The sequence below is a fragment of the Xiphophorus hellerii genome, chromosome 9 (assembly GCF_003331165.1).
Source record: "Xiphophorus hellerii strain 12219 chromosome 9, Xiphophorus_hellerii-4.1, whole genome shotgun sequence".
Classification (NCBI taxonomy): Eukaryota; Metazoa; Chordata; class Actinopteri; order Cyprinodontiformes; family Poeciliidae; genus Xiphophorus; species Xiphophorus hellerii.
The window spans coordinates 30,543,525-30,559,480 of NC_045680.1; the positions used below are offsets into that span (position 1 = coordinate 30,543,525).

At 35.6% G+C, this 15,956-nt stretch overlaps 2 protein-coding genes across 2 annotated transcripts; one reads left to right on the plus strand and one right to left on the minus strand.

Annotated features, from left to right (window-relative positions):
- Positions 1 to 271: 271 nt before the first annotated feature.
- On the minus strand, positions 272 to 2,264 carry smim7 (small integral membrane protein 7). Its single transcript, XM_032571036.1, has 5 exons — positions 2,163 to 2,264; positions 1,929 to 1,970; positions 1,783 to 1,835; positions 1,557 to 1,647; positions 272 to 755 (listed from the first exon to the last, which is right to left on the minus strand). Exons 1-5 carry the CDS (start codon positions 2,186 to 2,188, stop codon positions 740 to 742), a joined length of 228 nt encoding a protein of 75 aa, XP_032426927.1. The 5' UTR covers positions 2,189 to 2,264; the 3' UTR covers positions 272 to 739.
- A 1,211-nt stretch (positions 2,265 to 3,475) lies between these two features.
- tmem38a (transmembrane protein 38A) lies at positions 3,476 to 14,733 on the plus strand. Its single transcript, XM_032573106.1, has 6 exons — positions 3,476 to 3,908; positions 9,176 to 9,332; positions 10,383 to 10,567; positions 11,432 to 11,519; positions 13,336 to 13,453; positions 14,149 to 14,733. Exons 1-6 carry the CDS (start codon positions 3,782 to 3,784, stop codon positions 14,353 to 14,355), a joined length of 882 nt encoding a protein of 293 aa, XP_032428997.1. The 5' UTR covers positions 3,476 to 3,781; the 3' UTR covers positions 14,356 to 14,733.
- Positions 14,734 to 15,956: the final 1,223 nt, after the last annotated feature.

Genomic DNA, 15,956 nt, shown 5'->3' on the forward strand with positions numbered 1-15,956 from the left:
TTCCAGTGTTTTGTACCTGTGGCTCATCTAAAAACTGCAGGACAGCGACTGGAGGACTGGAGTTTGAATAAACCATAGTTTATTACCCCTCTTGCCTGTTTTCAGATCTATTTTAAAAAACAAACAAGCTATATTTTGCATGTGGTTAAAACAAATTTAACTAAAATCTGGTTTAAACAAAGTTTTGGATATTGTCTCCCTTTATAGACCAAAGTGACAAAGTGATCAATTGACTTTTTAAATACATTTAAAGAGTCAAATAACATCTGAAAACAGTAGGAATAGTTATTTTTATTAAGCATAAGGACCTTTACAATATAGTGTATATACAGCATTTTTTTCTTACAAGTCACATGAGCTGATTTTAAAGAAAGACGTTTAAATCTGATACTTTTCACAGAATATCTGATAAATAAAACTAGGAATGTGTCATATCTGTGAAATATAAACAAGAAGTGACATTCCTGATAAAGGTGATCATTTTTTATGTTGATTTTTAATCTGAAGTACACAGATGACGTTGTAGCTGAAGCTAAATTAAAATTTTTTTTTTTTACATAGTTTGAAAGAAAATAAATATGATTCAGGTAATCTGATCGAGCCTGAAATACAGTGAAACTTTGGGGAATTTAAACATTATTGCGATTTTAAAAGGGTAAAAGGGGCAAAGTGTCCAGCCATGGAGAAGTTTGTAGCATCTGTCTGAAACGTTTACATCCTGGATGTGCAATTCAGCCGATCACGATCCAAAGAGTCTGGAAAAAACAACAAGATTTACAATAGCAGAATATAAGTGGTGTAAATATGGAAAGACAAAATGATCATAATCCTCATTCTAACACTGCAATGCAGAGTACCAGTTAGGAAATGTTGTTAACCCCTAGTTGACCAATCCATCAGTCACCTAAAACCAGCCAATGTGGGACATGTTTACCATTAATGCCTGTTGTTGCACTTTCAACACAAAGAATTATACTGAAAGCTCATTGCTACCATTTCTTGGTTCGCATTACAGGAAACTATACCTAATTTAGCTAATTTACAGTTTAGAATCTGTTTATAAGAAAACACTTTTTGCAAACATTGTTGCTGTCATACAATTGTGAATACATTTTGGCAGTAAAAGATTAAATACACAAACAGAAATTTAAAATGCACCTCCTGACACAAAACAAGAACTTAATGTTGAGTCACTTTTAATTTGTACAGAAAAATAAAGCAAACAACTCTTTGTTTTTATTTCTTTTATAACAAGATAAAGAGCCTTCGGTTATAAAATTATAACTACATTTTATTTAGAAAGTTTTTTAGCTCAAGTAAAATGAAAATGATTAACTTTAAAGTGAATTTGTTTCTTTTTCGTGTTTACATCAAACCATCATTATGTATGACAGAGTATTAGCAACACGCTAAGAAAATAATATTGACCCACTTCTTGGGTCAATATCCTCGATTTTTTGTCACCATTTTTGGATTTTGCAGCAGTAAAAATTAAGCCAGTGACATTAACCCGTCAGCTGTTGAGTCCAGAAACAAACAAGCAGATAATCACTCACAGAATCATGCAAAACATCATGAAGACGTTCCAGAGAGCGATGAAGATCCGGAAGTACCGCAGGCTGAGGAGGAACTCTCTGATGTTTTCACCTATTAGCAGGCAGGAGAATGTATGCAGAAATGTCCAGATGATTCAATTAAATAAAAATGATTCTTTAGTAAATAGACATTATTAGTAAAAACCTAAAGGTTTCAGTCTAGTTCTTAACTTCCACTTATACAGACCTGTTGTTGGAGCTCCGGACTCATCTGCAAATCCATGGGACTCCTTCCTCTTTCTGAGAAAAAACAAACAATCCATCAGCTGCTAGCCTGAAGCTAACCGGTTGTTAAAGTAGCTTTAATGTAGTTAAAGTGGTGGCAAAACTCACAGCTTGAAATTCAGCACAGCTCCTGCATTCACCAGCAGCGTCCTAAAGAGAACAGAAAGACAGAAATGTTGTTGTTAACCAGAAAGCTAAGGACCAGCGTTAGCGTTAGTAACGCTTCACGATGTTTTCACGATGTTTTCCCGCTAAACTGGGAAACAGCAACACACTCAAAACAAATCAATCAGTAGAAACTTTTCTGCTTTGTAAACCAAAATAAAAACATTTATAAATTACCCGAATATTAACAGATCCCCGAGCATTTTCTCCACATCACAGAAACACCTTACTTCCTGGTTTCTTGACGTACGCGGGAACGTAACCAATAAGAATTTAGAATGCTATTACGGCGGATAATAGTTTTATTTGCCCTGGATTTAGACTGTAAGGCACAGAAGGCCGTTACCATTCGCAAATAGTTGCAAAAAACGCGAGACGTACCTCGACTAATGTGATTTGAATAATTTGAGTGTCATCTGTCGTCAGTGTAAAGACGGAAGCAGATGAAACAAAGCAAAAAACGTTAACTTGTACCTTTAAGACATGCTGTAGGGTACAAAATACAGGAGAACGGGCAGTGAATGACGTCACACTGTGTTAACGGCGTTAAATTGATTAATTTTCAGCACCTTAACTAGACTATTTTATCCTTAAGAAATCATGTTGTCAAGTTGAATCAAAACCTCTCTTTTAAAATCAATATCTAAATTATTTGGCAGTATAATAAAAAAATGTTTTATAATTTTTTCTCTCACATTTTACAATCTTTTATTAGGATGTTTCTGTTTTCAGCTGCAGATAAAATGGAAAAATTTTTACAATGCAAGGAAGATGCATTGTAAATGTATACATATTTCAACTTTTATTGTGCTTATGTTTAATTATACAAAAGGTAATAATTATCAATAAATGACATTGATGTGACAAATTGTAGTACTTTATCTTGATATAACAGAACTGAAAAAATACGTAATAAAATAGTTGCTTAATAAAAGCAAAAATAAATATATAGAATAATAAATAAAAGAAGACAAAATAGCATGCCTTAACATATAACACAATAAATGCTAATTTTATTGAAATATTTTCAAATTTAATTATTTAATACGGAATTGGAACATTATAATTAAACTAATTATCTAATTAATATATGTATTTCAAATTATGCGTTATATTTACACTTTAATGAGTCACTTTTCGGCCTCGGTAGAAACAAGAAATGTTTTGTCGCCCTCTGGTGGAGAGTAAATATTACTGCTATTTTCTTTTTCCTAAAAAAAAAAAAGAAAAAAAAAAAGGATAAACGACCAAAATGAATTAATTTTCAGATAATATCAAGTGGAATAGGTGAGTTTTATTTTACTGTTTCTGTGCCTTTGACTAGATTATCATCTTCCGGAATAACATAAACAGCGACGGTTTGGATTATTCTGGATCTGTTAATGGCTGGTGAGGCGGTAATCATCTGATCCGGATTTGGGATTTTTTTCAGATTATTTTTTGCCCTACTGAATAAAACCTTCGTCCATATTAAGCTCGGCCACGTGTCTCGGCGTTTTGTTGTGATCCTCAGCGAGGTTTAACCCTTTAAACGACCCAGTTTTCCTGAAAACCTCCCCGTCACCTGCAGAGCGGAGCAGCTGCGGGATGGAGGCGCGTAAAGGAGGATGAAGATGCAGTGGAGAGCCTGCGGATGTTTCGGGTGGTATTAATAGGAGCGCTTGAGTGTCGCAGGCGTTACTTTCGAGACTGGGGGGCTTGGTGGAGGCTCGGCGAGCTTCTCATCCAGACTGCGCAGTCGGAATAAAAAAAAATAACAAAAACAGGAAAATAAAAGAGATTTTTCAGTTGGCAACATGGAAAACGTGCTCGCGGTTCTGAATTTGGGCGATTTTGCCCAGGCTTTTTCCAAAATGGGAATGTTTCCTGTGTTTGATGTCGCCTATTACATCGTTTCTATCCTCTACCTCAAGTACGAGCCAGGTGAGTGTTTTCACTTATCAATAAGCAATAAAACGCAGAGTAAATCTAGCTGCAGAAATGTGTCTAAACGCTGCATTTTGGAGTCATTTAAATGAATTCACTCAGTTATTTTAGTGCAGAGTCACATTGTAACCTTTCCTTATAAAGCATGACCTGTTACATAAACTGCAGCTGTGGCTCTACAGCTGAACTCTGTCAGACTGAGTTAAACCGGGTTGGTTTTCTCCAATTCGGCTTATTTGAGCAAGAAAGTCTGCAGAAGGATGAAACCTGAGAGAAGAGGAGGCCTGTGCATGCCAGCAATAAATAGAAGAGCCTGAAATAGACGGAGTCAGTGCGCCTCTGAAGACCAGTGTTGCACTTTTCCAGGCCTCAGAGTTTCCTCTCCACTAAATCGCAGTGAAAGTCATGACATTGTCTGCTTTATTTATGGAACATTTTACACTAATAAAAACAAGCAGTTGTCTTTAGCCTCAGTTTGCATGTATTAGCATGATGCGTAGTCATTTAGTCCTGTGGGGAAAGGTTTCCTCTGCGTTTCCGTTTCGTTTCTGGGGTAAAATTTCAGTCAATTTGAATTTTTATAAACCTTTTACATCCCCAAATAATCAATAAAAGCTGCAAAATGTTTTCTGTTCCTGTCACCCTTATAATGTTTACATGTAAGTCATCATGACAGTTAAAGCTGCTACAGTGTCATTTTACATATTTGTTAAAACTGTCACCATGTTGTGACAATAAAATATGAGACAGTCAACCTGTGAAAAAATACATTTCTTCCACTTACTCCATGAGCTGCTATTGCTGAAGAAATGCACCAAAACCAACCAATCAGAGTCAGGAGGCGGGTCTTAGCGCTGTCAATTAACCCCGTCAACAAGCTGCTAAATGTGTTAATGGCAGAGAAAGAATTTACCATCACAGGAAAACAGTTTGTCTGCCACCATCGGTGGCTATGCTAACTAGCTTTAGCATTCTGTGATAGCTGCAGCAGCAGAGAACAAGGAAATTGTGATTGACAGCGCTAAGACCCGCCTCCTGGCTCTGATTGGCTGTATCTAGCTTGCACTCAGAGAAGGCAAAGAAGCTAAATCTTTCCACAGATGATCTGTCTCATACCAAACAGGACATGGTGACAGTTTCAACAAATATATCTTAAACAAAACTAGAATACAAACTCTCCTTAACAAGCCAGGAAGCATAAAATAATAAAGAAATAGTAGCAAAATCATACAATTACAGACTTAAAACAAAAAGTTTTTAGCTAGTTTAAAGTTAGCAGTTCCCACTACTGATAGTTATCTTCCTGAAAGCTAAGCTATCTTTGGAGCTAGCTATCCTGTAGAGATGCTACATGTAGCCAGCTAACTGTAGCTCCAAAACAAAGTTACTCCAGTGAATTAATGCCCTTTCCTGTTTCATTAACTAATTTAACATTTGTTAGCTAGCTACATGTAGGTTTCACTTTGACATATTACAAGAAAGAAATGCTGTCAAAATGTCAGAAAACAGAGTAAATGTTGGTTTTACACGTCATTTAAAGAGTTTTTTTTATTTGATTGAGTTTCTAGGTTTAACTCCAGCATGCGGCTGTTTTCTGTCCTGAACCTGAGCTCATTTTCATACCAATAATTTGACAGTCAAATGCCTTCTGTTGATAACCCAGCGTGTGTGAGATCATGAATGAGTCTTTCAGGCTGAAGGGAGAGAAGACCGGCAAGTTTGAGGTCAGAGGTCAGAGGTCAGGCCCAACAGTTGCGAGGAAGTCATGCTGGATGTATTTATAGGCAGGGCAGCATTTCCAAAGATCAGATTGCTCTCGCGCCGAGCGCCAGTCGGCCCATGACTCCCCCACCCACCTGTTGCTGGAGATTTGCTCCTGCAGCTCAGCTTTATATCGGCGCTCCAACAAATCTATAATTATTATCCGTACCGTAATTATAAAGTTATTCCATTTAAGATGTGGTTCCTCCTAAAGGTGCATGTTCATCCTGATTTCAATCAATCAATCAAATTTTATTTCTATAGCACATTTCAGCAGCAAGGCATCTCAAAGTGCTTTACATCATATCAAACACAGAAACACAAAGCAACATAGAATCAACAATCAAAACACGACATTAAGTCAAGTTTCATCAATAAATTTGTAATTGATTACGTTTCAAATACAATCCTAAACAGGTGGGTTTTTAGTGGAGTTTCATCCATAGAAGGTTTACCTGTTACACTCCTACTGTGTTATATGGAACAAAATACCTGCTGCTATTTTTATTCCCACTCACAATCACACAGTTTAACACGATGTAGACGCATTTTAATGGGCCTCTGGCACAGATTTAATTAAAATCATGGTGCAATTACCAATAAACATTCGTCTGTCTGATATTATTTTGCAAAATAACATTATTTGGTATACCAGGTGTCCAAAGTGTGGCTCAGGGGCCATTTGTGGCCCTCTGGAGGGTTTGGGGCGGCCCAAGTGATCTTCTAATCTTGTCTGCGAGCCTAGGTGATTGAGGCCCTTTTTCAACAACTTATAAAAATATTAGGTACACAAAATATTTTCCCTTTTATTAACAAGGTTTTTTGCATCCTTGTTAATTTTGGAACCATAAACTTTTTGGACCCACTTTTTCTCAAAAGCAAAACTTCTTATATAAAAAACAATCAATTGAACAATGATATACAATCTGTTTTCAACATAAATAAAACTATTTTGTTCATTTTAACAAAATTTTAATTGTTTAGTTTGTTATTGAGCAGCTAAAATAATAATAAAAAAAAGGTACCGAAAGTGTGTTTTAAAAATGGTATTTAAAAAATATAAAATTTTTTGGCCCCATTTGCTTTCAACTTAATGATTTGGATAAGTGCAAATACAGCAACATTTCTGGCAATTATTTATAATTACTATGACAAAATCAATAATTTTGACTGCCAAAGAAATCACAAAAACAATCACAAAACCCAAAACAATCACAAAACCCAAAACAATCACAAAACCCCGGAGGAGCTGATATGAAAAGATGTTCAGTTTTATTTAACTTCAAGAATTCATCAAATGTAGAAACAGTTATTAATATTTTAACAGTTTGTTAATGGATTTTATCAATACATAAAAGTTCTCATGTGACGTCACACTTTTGGGAACTTTGTAACTCCGTATATAACTGCCATGACTGTTGCTATGACAACAATAAAAAAGTTACAAGCTTATCTCTAGCTTTTGCCTTAATCCAACCTAATTATTAAACAATATACTTATATACATAAGTATATTGTTTATAAATATACTTGTATTTATAAACAATATAAATATAGATATATTTATATTGTTTATATAAATATACAATATATTTTAGGCTGATTTTTTCAGCCTGAAATCAATCGGGGATAATCGATTATTTATTGGGATGTAAATGAAAACAACATTTTGTAGCATGAGATTGTAACACTTTGTGATTTTACAAAGTAAAATTGAGAAATTCATTAATTATTAAACAATTGAAAATATTGTAGTTAATCTGTACTGAAACTAAATTCAATCAAATGTATTAATAATCTGACCGTCAGGAAACAAAGAAAGTTTTTACTGTGTAGAGAATAAATTATACTCAGTTTCTATCTCTTTTACTCCAGTAGCAAAGTTATGTTTTTGTGTTAAATATGAATTTGACATGTTTTACCTTCTGTTGCCTTGTTTAAATCTGCTTTTGTTCCGTGTTGTTTAGTTTTTATACGCCACACCAGGAGCCATTTTGGAAATTATTTTTTCCATATGGGTGAAACCTTTTATTATCTACTTGGTGCTGAAACAGCAACAATAAAAACAAACGGAGGTAAAATGGCCGGAATATGACAAAAACTAACAAACAAAATACACTGCAACAAAAATAACCTCCTTAAAACAAGTTAAAAACATAAAAAACAATATTCTGTGTTTTAAATCTGCCAGTCGATCTGGTACTTTTCATTCATACTAAGGAACTGTCGATTAAAAACAACCTCCAATATTTTGCTGAAATATTACTTTTAAGTTCATCTTTTGTGTGTAAAAAGATTTTGTGTTTCTGTTGTGTAAGATTTAAAAACTTTAAAGATCAGAAAAGTAAGAAAAAAAGTAGTTTTATTTCTGCACCTTAAAATCAGACCCAATTTTTTTTGTTTTAGCTTATTTAGAATTACCAAAATTATTTCTATTTACTACATACTAGAAAACTTGAACTTGTTTTTGTTAACGTTCTATAGATATTTGTCGAGGATCTGGGAAACTGTCTTTTAAACCACTCTAACTTAAAGTGGAGCAAAGGATAGTTTAGGTTTATTTTATTGCATGTTTTCCATATATTGTCTTAGTTTTTAGCTTTAATTCTTTATTTTAACTCTGGTCAGGCTAAGCTGAAGGATATTTTATTCCAGGATCATGAACTGATTATGAGGGCGTGACGTGAAACACAAGGTTGGGTGTAGACAAAGATACGGCCCACATGGACACGAAGAAACCACTGATAATATGTTTATACTGTTTTTAGTAACAATATAACTTCATAATTGTGAACTTTTTACTTCAATTTAAAATAAAAATCATTTGTAAACACTGGCTGTCTTTATTTTTGATGCGTAAAACCTGCAGAAAAAGGAGCTAATTACTGGGTTGTTAATATCTAATTATTAAGACTGAATGCTTTATATTTAACGAGTGGTTCTCAAAGTGAGGGGCAGGATAACCTGAGAGGGCACAGGACACCGAGTGTGGGTCAAATGTGATTTTTATTTTCATCATGATGTTTATGGAGGGCCAAAATATAAAAACACCAAATGAATGACTGTCATTAGATAGCTCAATGTAAATGCACAATAAAATAAAAAAGTACCAATACATTTCTGTTTAATAACTGAATACACCTTTTAAATCATCAAATTAAGCAATGTAATTTTTAAAAATAATTTTAAAAATGCATGTGATTATGTCACTTTGTGTTTAATAAATGAGTAACAAAATAAAGAGTGAAATAATTATATATACTTTACGGAGGTCAAATGAACAATTTGTAAAGTTGAGGAACCTCTGGATTGGACTGGTTTGGACTGGTTTGGACTTTGGGCGTGTCATGTTGTCATGTTACCACTAGGAGTCACCAAAGTAAAACCTTTTGTCCCTCCATTTATTTGCTTTCTTAGTTAAAATGAATTGAATGAGTTTTTAAACCCCTGTTTTATATTTTTTCTCAGTGCTGTGAAACATTTAAACATTTTTTCCTCTGCAGGCTCGGTTGAGGTGTCTCGCAGGAGTCCTGTGGCCTCCTGGCTCTGCGCCATGTTGTACTGCTTCAGTAGTTACATCCTGGCAGACATCATGCTCGGGAGCAGCCCACTCGACTATTTCCAATACAACAGCCACATCCTGCTGGCCTCAGCCGTCTGGTGAGAGCATACTCATCATCTATAGATAGATGATACAAGTTAGGAGATTTATCAGTTAATATTCAGGACTTTAAGGATGCTTTCACACCAGCCGCTGTATTTGAACTCCAGTCCGATTCTCTGATTTGGATTAAAAAGGCGAATTCTAGTCCGTGTAAAAACTTCAGTATCAGTTTGGCTGAAGTGAACTGTGATGCAGTTTGAACGCATATGTGAATGCAAGTACTCCGAAAGCAGAAAGTGGACTACAGCGCAGGGCATTCTGGGTAAATGTAATCAAAACAGACGTGCTAGTCCAGCGCTAGCAGGAGAAATGGCTCATGGACAAAAGAGAAATATTACAACAAATAAAATCTGATGCCACTACATTTTTGTTTACATTTTGTGAAGAAGGAAGTTATCTTCAGTGTCTTCAGTGCAGGGCATTCTGGGTAAAAACAACCAAAACAAATTAGCTAATCTAGCGCTACTGGGAGAAATGACTTGTGTTCTTTTACCAAAGACAAAAGAAAAATCCTACAACCACTAAAATAGTTTTTGTTTCCATTTTGAGAAGAAGAAAGTTGCACTCCGTATTATTTTCATGTAATTTCCTTCAGTGGTTCTTGTTGCAGCGCCCCCACAGGCAAGGAGGGGAACAAGTTTTTCAAAGAGTTCAGTTTGTTTGACACAGTGCAGTTTGAAATAGAACAAAAATCTTGCCGAGTATTTTTGGTCTTGTTTCTAGTGTAAGTATCTTGGTACGCTTAAAATAAAAAAACTAAATTGTAAGTAACTTTTCAGCAAGACAGAGAAGCTTGTTTCAAATCAATAATTACTTAATGTTGTTGGAAAAGTTCTAGTTCTACTGGCAGATTGTTTCACTTATAACATGGGAAGAGAAATGTCTTGTTAGCAGTGAAATAACCTGCTGAGCTCCAAAGATTCTTTTGTTTTATTTAAAGTGAACCAAGATATTTGCACTAGAAACTCGACCAGAACTACTTAGTAATATTTAGTTTTTTGCAGTGTTAGTGTCGTTGATGACTCTCCTCGGTTAAACCTGAACAGGTACCTCATCTTTTACTGCCCCCTGAACCTCTTCTATAAGTGTGTGGCCTTCCTGCCGGTCAAGCTGGTGTTGGTGGCTCTGAAGGAGGTCGTCCGCACCCGCAAGATCGCCGCCGGCGTCCACCACGCCCACCACGCCTACCATCACGGCTACTTCATCATGGTGATCGTTGGATACGTCAAAGGTCGGTCAAAGGCAATTTAACAGATCATACTGTGTTTAAATGACATTTTCAGAGTTTAGCACCTCTAAAGCAGGATTAGTTCATAGTTTACAGCTTAAATATTTTGGACTAAAGTCTTAAAATGAACAATCAATTGTACATTTTTAGTGGATAGTTTAATGTGGGTAAAATGCTTGAATTTCAATTAGGAAAGTGCTTAATTTCTTTATAAAGTCTTTAAAAGTGCTTGATATTTAAACTGTAATAAAGCCAAAATTTGGAAAACATTATTTACTGTTGAAACAGTAAATTAAAAGTTTAATTTACTGATTAAAAGTTTCTTTTGAAAATAACATTTTTCAAATTTCTGTGTTAAAAACTATTCATTTTTATTGCTCTGATGGAATATTATTTTTTTAAATGACATGTTTTCATTTGCTATATGTGGAAACTTAACATAATCAACAGGAAAAATCCTTGCAAACATCAAATTGTGTGAAATAGTTTAACTTCAGTTAGTTTCAGTAATGGGTCCAAATCTGAAGCATGATGTCACAGTTCTTCACTTTTCTGACTAAATTCACTATTTTTACATATTTTCCAGTTGGTTTTATATGAAAGCAGAAAAGCAACATTTTTTAAAATGCGGTCGTTTAAGAGCGTAGTAATAAAAACAGATTTTTAAAGGATTATTTGTTGAGATTTTATCTGTGGCCTGTTTATTTATTGTGATTTTTACCCTTCATGCTCGTCGGTCTTTTCTTCCTTGTCAATAACAAGTAGTGTTAAGTATTTATTTCATCTGCTGTCCAGGCTCGTGATAAAGAGACAACAGACCTTTTCTCTCTGGTCCTCATTTTTTTCATGCTATTTTTATCCTTTCAGGGTCTGGAGTGGCTCTTATTTCCAATTTTGAGCAGCTGCTGCGCGGTGTGTGGAGGCCCGAGACGAATGAGATCCTCAGCATGTCATTGTAAGTGAGAGTGTGAAAACTACTACTGCCTTTTTAATTTTAAATGGTGTATAAAAATAGCTTTCACTCACCTCAAACTGCGCTTTAAAGAAAAGTAATAAGCATTTTTAAATTAGTTCTGTTTCATATTTGGGTCTCATCTGCTTGTAAAGAAAACTACCCATCTGTTTTTGTAGTAATAAGTTAATGTTTTCTGGTGTCTGAAAATAGTTTCAAAAATAGAAGGGCACTGAGCCGTTACCTAGCAACCCCAGTGGAGCCCCGCCCCATTGACCTTACCAAGCTCCGCCCACAACCGACCCACGTGACCGCAAGTCTCACAAACAAAGCCTCGTTGTTTCTATGTAAACATGACTGATTAGTGCGTCATTTCTACCGGATTTTCACAATATATCAGCTGCTACATGGACAGAGGAACTAACAAGTTCATGTCATCATCTGGGAGGAGGTTACTGGTTTCTCAGTCACAAGCTGGTTGCAAACCTGAGGCCAGCAGGTGTCAGTCAGTTATGGTAGATCTGAACTTTGACCTCAATATGAGAAGCTACAGACTGATAGGAGGAACCAAAGAGCTCTGTAAAGGTAAAGGCAAATCTTCTGAAGTTGGGATATAATTCATTTAATTTCACATAATTACCGCGGTAGAAGCCATTTGTTTGTTAAAATTTTATAAAATATATTTGTTCTATTTGATGTTTGTTGTGAATGACGTAAACTCACAAACAAACGAGGTAATTAGTCCAACGTTTAGAAACTACAGCGGCATATTGATCTGTTTAGTTAACGTCAGACTGTGTAGCAGACAGGCTTCAAGGTGTAGAAGTTGTATCAGTTCTGCCGTTAAGCTATACTTAGCTAACGGGAAGCTAAGTGTGTTTATGAGACGGCCATGTAGAATGGGCATCAGCCAATGAAACGCGGCCGCTCTGGTAAGGTCCATTGCTTAGCAACCTAAGCGGAACTCCAGAATGATTGGTCAGCTGGTGTTACAGCTTTATGCTGCTGGAAAGTGTTTTGATGTTGACTTACCATCCAGAAAATTAGGTTATTATAGTTCATTAAAACTAACAAAATATTGATAACTGAAATTGAGAAGACATTTTCGTAAACTGAAATAAATAAAAAGGGTAATTATTGGGGAAAAACCACAACTAACTGGAACTACATCCTGCATTTATAAAACTAACTAAAACATACTGGAATTATAAATATAACATTCTTTGTTGAATGAATCAGTTTCCTCGAACTGATGTAAAATTTTAAGAGTTTTTCCCCCAACACAAGCAGTCTACATCAAATTATGGCTCCTCCTGGTAGCGCTTATGCTAGTCTGCAAAATGGCAATTGGGAGAAAAAACCAGCCAGTTAGTTGTTCAACAGAAACTGAATACTTTTATTTTGGAAATTATGTCTTCTGTTAAGTATTCATTATCCAATCACTGTATACATAATCACAATACTTCTGAACCTAAAACTGAACCAAAGTATAAAAAAACTAAAACTGCTACTATAAGTAATAAAAACGAAATATTTAACTAACAACTTATACAAACTAGCAAACACTAAACTAAGTCAATTAGGAAAACAAAAAGTCACAATGAAATAAAAATAAACAATGGAAAACCGAAAACTATTAGTACTCTGCCAGAAGCCATTTGCTGCATCCTTGTTGGTTGTGCAGGAGGCTCCACTTCTGCTTTTCAAATTTGTATGGTTGTATGATTGTTCAAGGAAGCGTAATAATTCACCTTTAAATTTTTGTAGGTTGATGAAACATTTTCTCAGGTACATCACAGCTTTTGTTTGCTCTCGGCAGCCCGACTAAAGCCAGCTTGTACGGAGCGATTCTGTTCACCCTGCAAGAGTCCCACTGGCTGCCAGTATCCAAGAGCGTCCTCATCCTCGTCTTCACCCTCTTCATGGCCACGACGAAGGTAAAACCCTCACTGGAAACCAGGACATCATATTATGTACGGCCAGAGGCGGGTAGAGTAGCCGAAGATTATTTTCAAATAAGAGTAGCACTACTTCAACATACTTCTACTCAAGTAAAAGTAAAAAGTAGCCATACAAGAAATTATTCAATAAGAGGAAAAATGTCTTTGGTAAAAGTCTATTGAAGTACTGAGTAACTGATCAAATTATCAATCATTTAATATTTAAAAATTACATCATCAGACTGACCAAAATATAAAGTTAAGTGGAAATTTTTGTATTTTATGGACCAAAATGACAGTAATTTATATAAATAAGCAAAAATGACAAAAATCAGGCAAAAGAAAATTTTTCTAAATCAGTTTCTACCAATAAAAAACTAATTTAACTTCAACAGAAACTGCAGGTGTGAGTTTGGTGAATTTTTGTTTAAAACATGTTTGTTTTTTATTCAGTGGGTAGAAAATCCAGAAATTTTACTCAAGAGTAGAAATAAATGCAACCCAGGGAAAAAGTATATTTTTAAAAGTTTATTCAAGCAAATGTAACTGGTTGCTACCCAACTTGATTAGATTGATGGTCTGTGATGGAGGAGCTAAGTAACAGGAAGCTGTGTGCAGTTTGACGGCCATGACACCAAACCGAAGCGAGACTTCAGATAAAACTGAAGTTTCTGGGTGTTCTTGTCCTCCAGGTGGTGATGACGGCCCGCCACTCTCACGGCTCCCCCTTCAGCCTCGTCGAGTCCTGGACTTGCCACCTGCTGTTCGGCTCTCCTCTGGGCGGCGGCGAGGAGGACAACCATCATCCTCCCGCCGGCGCCGCTCCGTCTTCACCGCTCAAAAGCAAAGAGGAGCTGAGCGAAGGCGCTCGCAAGAGGAAGGCCAAGAAAGCCGAGTAAGACGTCGCTCTGGTGAAACTGCATCGGACTTGATGCCGTCCGACTTCCCCTTCCTTCCATAAGGACAGGAGCAGTTTGCTCTCTCCCCGGACGAGACCCTTTTTATTGGAGCAACATGGTGCTTTTTGCATTTTACAAAGCTGGAGGACTGTAAATACCAAGGCAAACGTTTCACACAGCAGCCAAACCTGGACATCCGAAACCTGATCATTTATGAGTCTGGGAGAATCTGCATCTCTGCCCAGCGCTGCTTGGTGATCCAGCGGCGGTTCAGGAGCCGCATGGCAGCGAGGCCATGGCGCCGCATCTATATTTTTATTCCTTAGAACTGTATGGAGCTAAATTTGGGCCATAACGTTTGTTCAAAAGAATAAAAATTAACTGGAAAAAAAGGCTTGAAACAAAAAAATATTTAAACTGAAAAATAATGAAACAAAAAAAGATTTGAAAATGAAAAACAAATATTTCAAACTGAAAAAATATTTGAGACAAAAACATTTGAAAGAGAAATAAAAAATTAGAAACCAAAATAAAATATTTAAACTGAAAGAAAAAAAATTTCAAACAGAAAAAAATGAAACTCAAAAACATTGAATCTGAAAAATAGTTTTGAACATTTTCTTCAGTTTCAGTTTGAAATCTTTGTTTTCAGTTTCAATTTATTTTCCAGTTTCAAATAGTTTATTCATTTTCATTTATCTTCAGTTTCAAAGTTTTTTTTTTAGTTTCAAAATAATTTCAGTTACAATAATTTTTCTTTTTAACAAAACTTTACGGCTCCATTTTAGCTCCATAAAACTTTTGTTATTCAGAAAGAAATAAAAAAGGACAAATTTATTCAACTCTCCGTCGGAAATTAAAGGTGTTATGGAGGTTAACATTCTTCCTGTTTTCTGAGACGAAAACAAATTTCTATAAATAAATGAAATCAAGAGAAATATTGTGTTATGGTGTTTTTTGTTCGCGAGGGAGAAAACAACTATTACTAACTGATTCATTTGTCAGTGTAATATTTTTGACTTTTCAGCCTGAGGTTTAACTTTTGTCCATCTTTGATTATGGTGACTCCTTACTGACTCAATCATTTTTGGTAATTACACAGGTTGTCTGTTCTGCAGTTTCTTGAAAACAGTTCATTGACTAAGTGTACATTCACACCAACCAGGTTTGGTCACTTTAATCCAACTCTAGTTTGTTTGCCTAGAAAGTCTGGTTCGCTTGGGGAGGTGTGAATGTGTTATCAACCAAAAAATCGAACTCTAAAGGTGTTTTCACACCTGATAGTCCGGGAGATTCGGTTCAATTTGGGACCAAAGTTGCAACATTTGTTAAATTGATGTGATTTTCTTGTGTCAAACCAACCAAACCAAATGAAAAACCTGTTCCCCTCCTCGCCTGTGGGGGCGCTGCATCAAGATCCACTGAATGAAATGACCTGAAACCTCTGAAGACACAGAGTACAACTTCCTTCTTCATGAAATGTAAGCAAAAATGGTGGTTCTAGGATTTCTCTTTTGTCATTGATAAAAGATCAGCCATTTCTCACGCTAGCACTAGGCTAGCGTCTTAGTTTTAGTTTTATTTACCCAGAATGCCATGCA

Coding starts and splice junctions, on each gene's coding strand:
- tmem38a (XM_032573106.1), top strand. CDS start 3,782: ATGGAAAACGTGCTCGCGGTTCTGAATTTGGGCGATTTTGCCCAGGCT. Junction 9,333..10,382: donor CTGCTGGCCTCAGCCGTCTG/GTGAGAGCATAC, acceptor AAACCTGAACAG/GTACCTCATCTTTTACTGCC. Junction 11,520..13,335: donor GAGATCCTCAGCATGTCATT/GTAAGTGAGAGT, acceptor TGCTCTCGGCAG/CCCGACTAAAGCCAGCTTGT.
- smim7 (XM_032571036.1), bottom strand. CDS start 2,188: ATGCTCGGGGATCTGTTAATATTCGG. Junction 1,971..2,162: donor GGGGATCTGTTAATATTCGG/GTAATTTATAAA, acceptor TGTTCTCTTTAG/GACGCTGCTGGTGAATGCAG. Junction 1,836..1,928: donor GCTGTGCTGAATTTCAAGCT/GTGAGTTTTGCC, acceptor GTTTTTTCTCAG/AAAGAGGAAGGAGTCCCATG.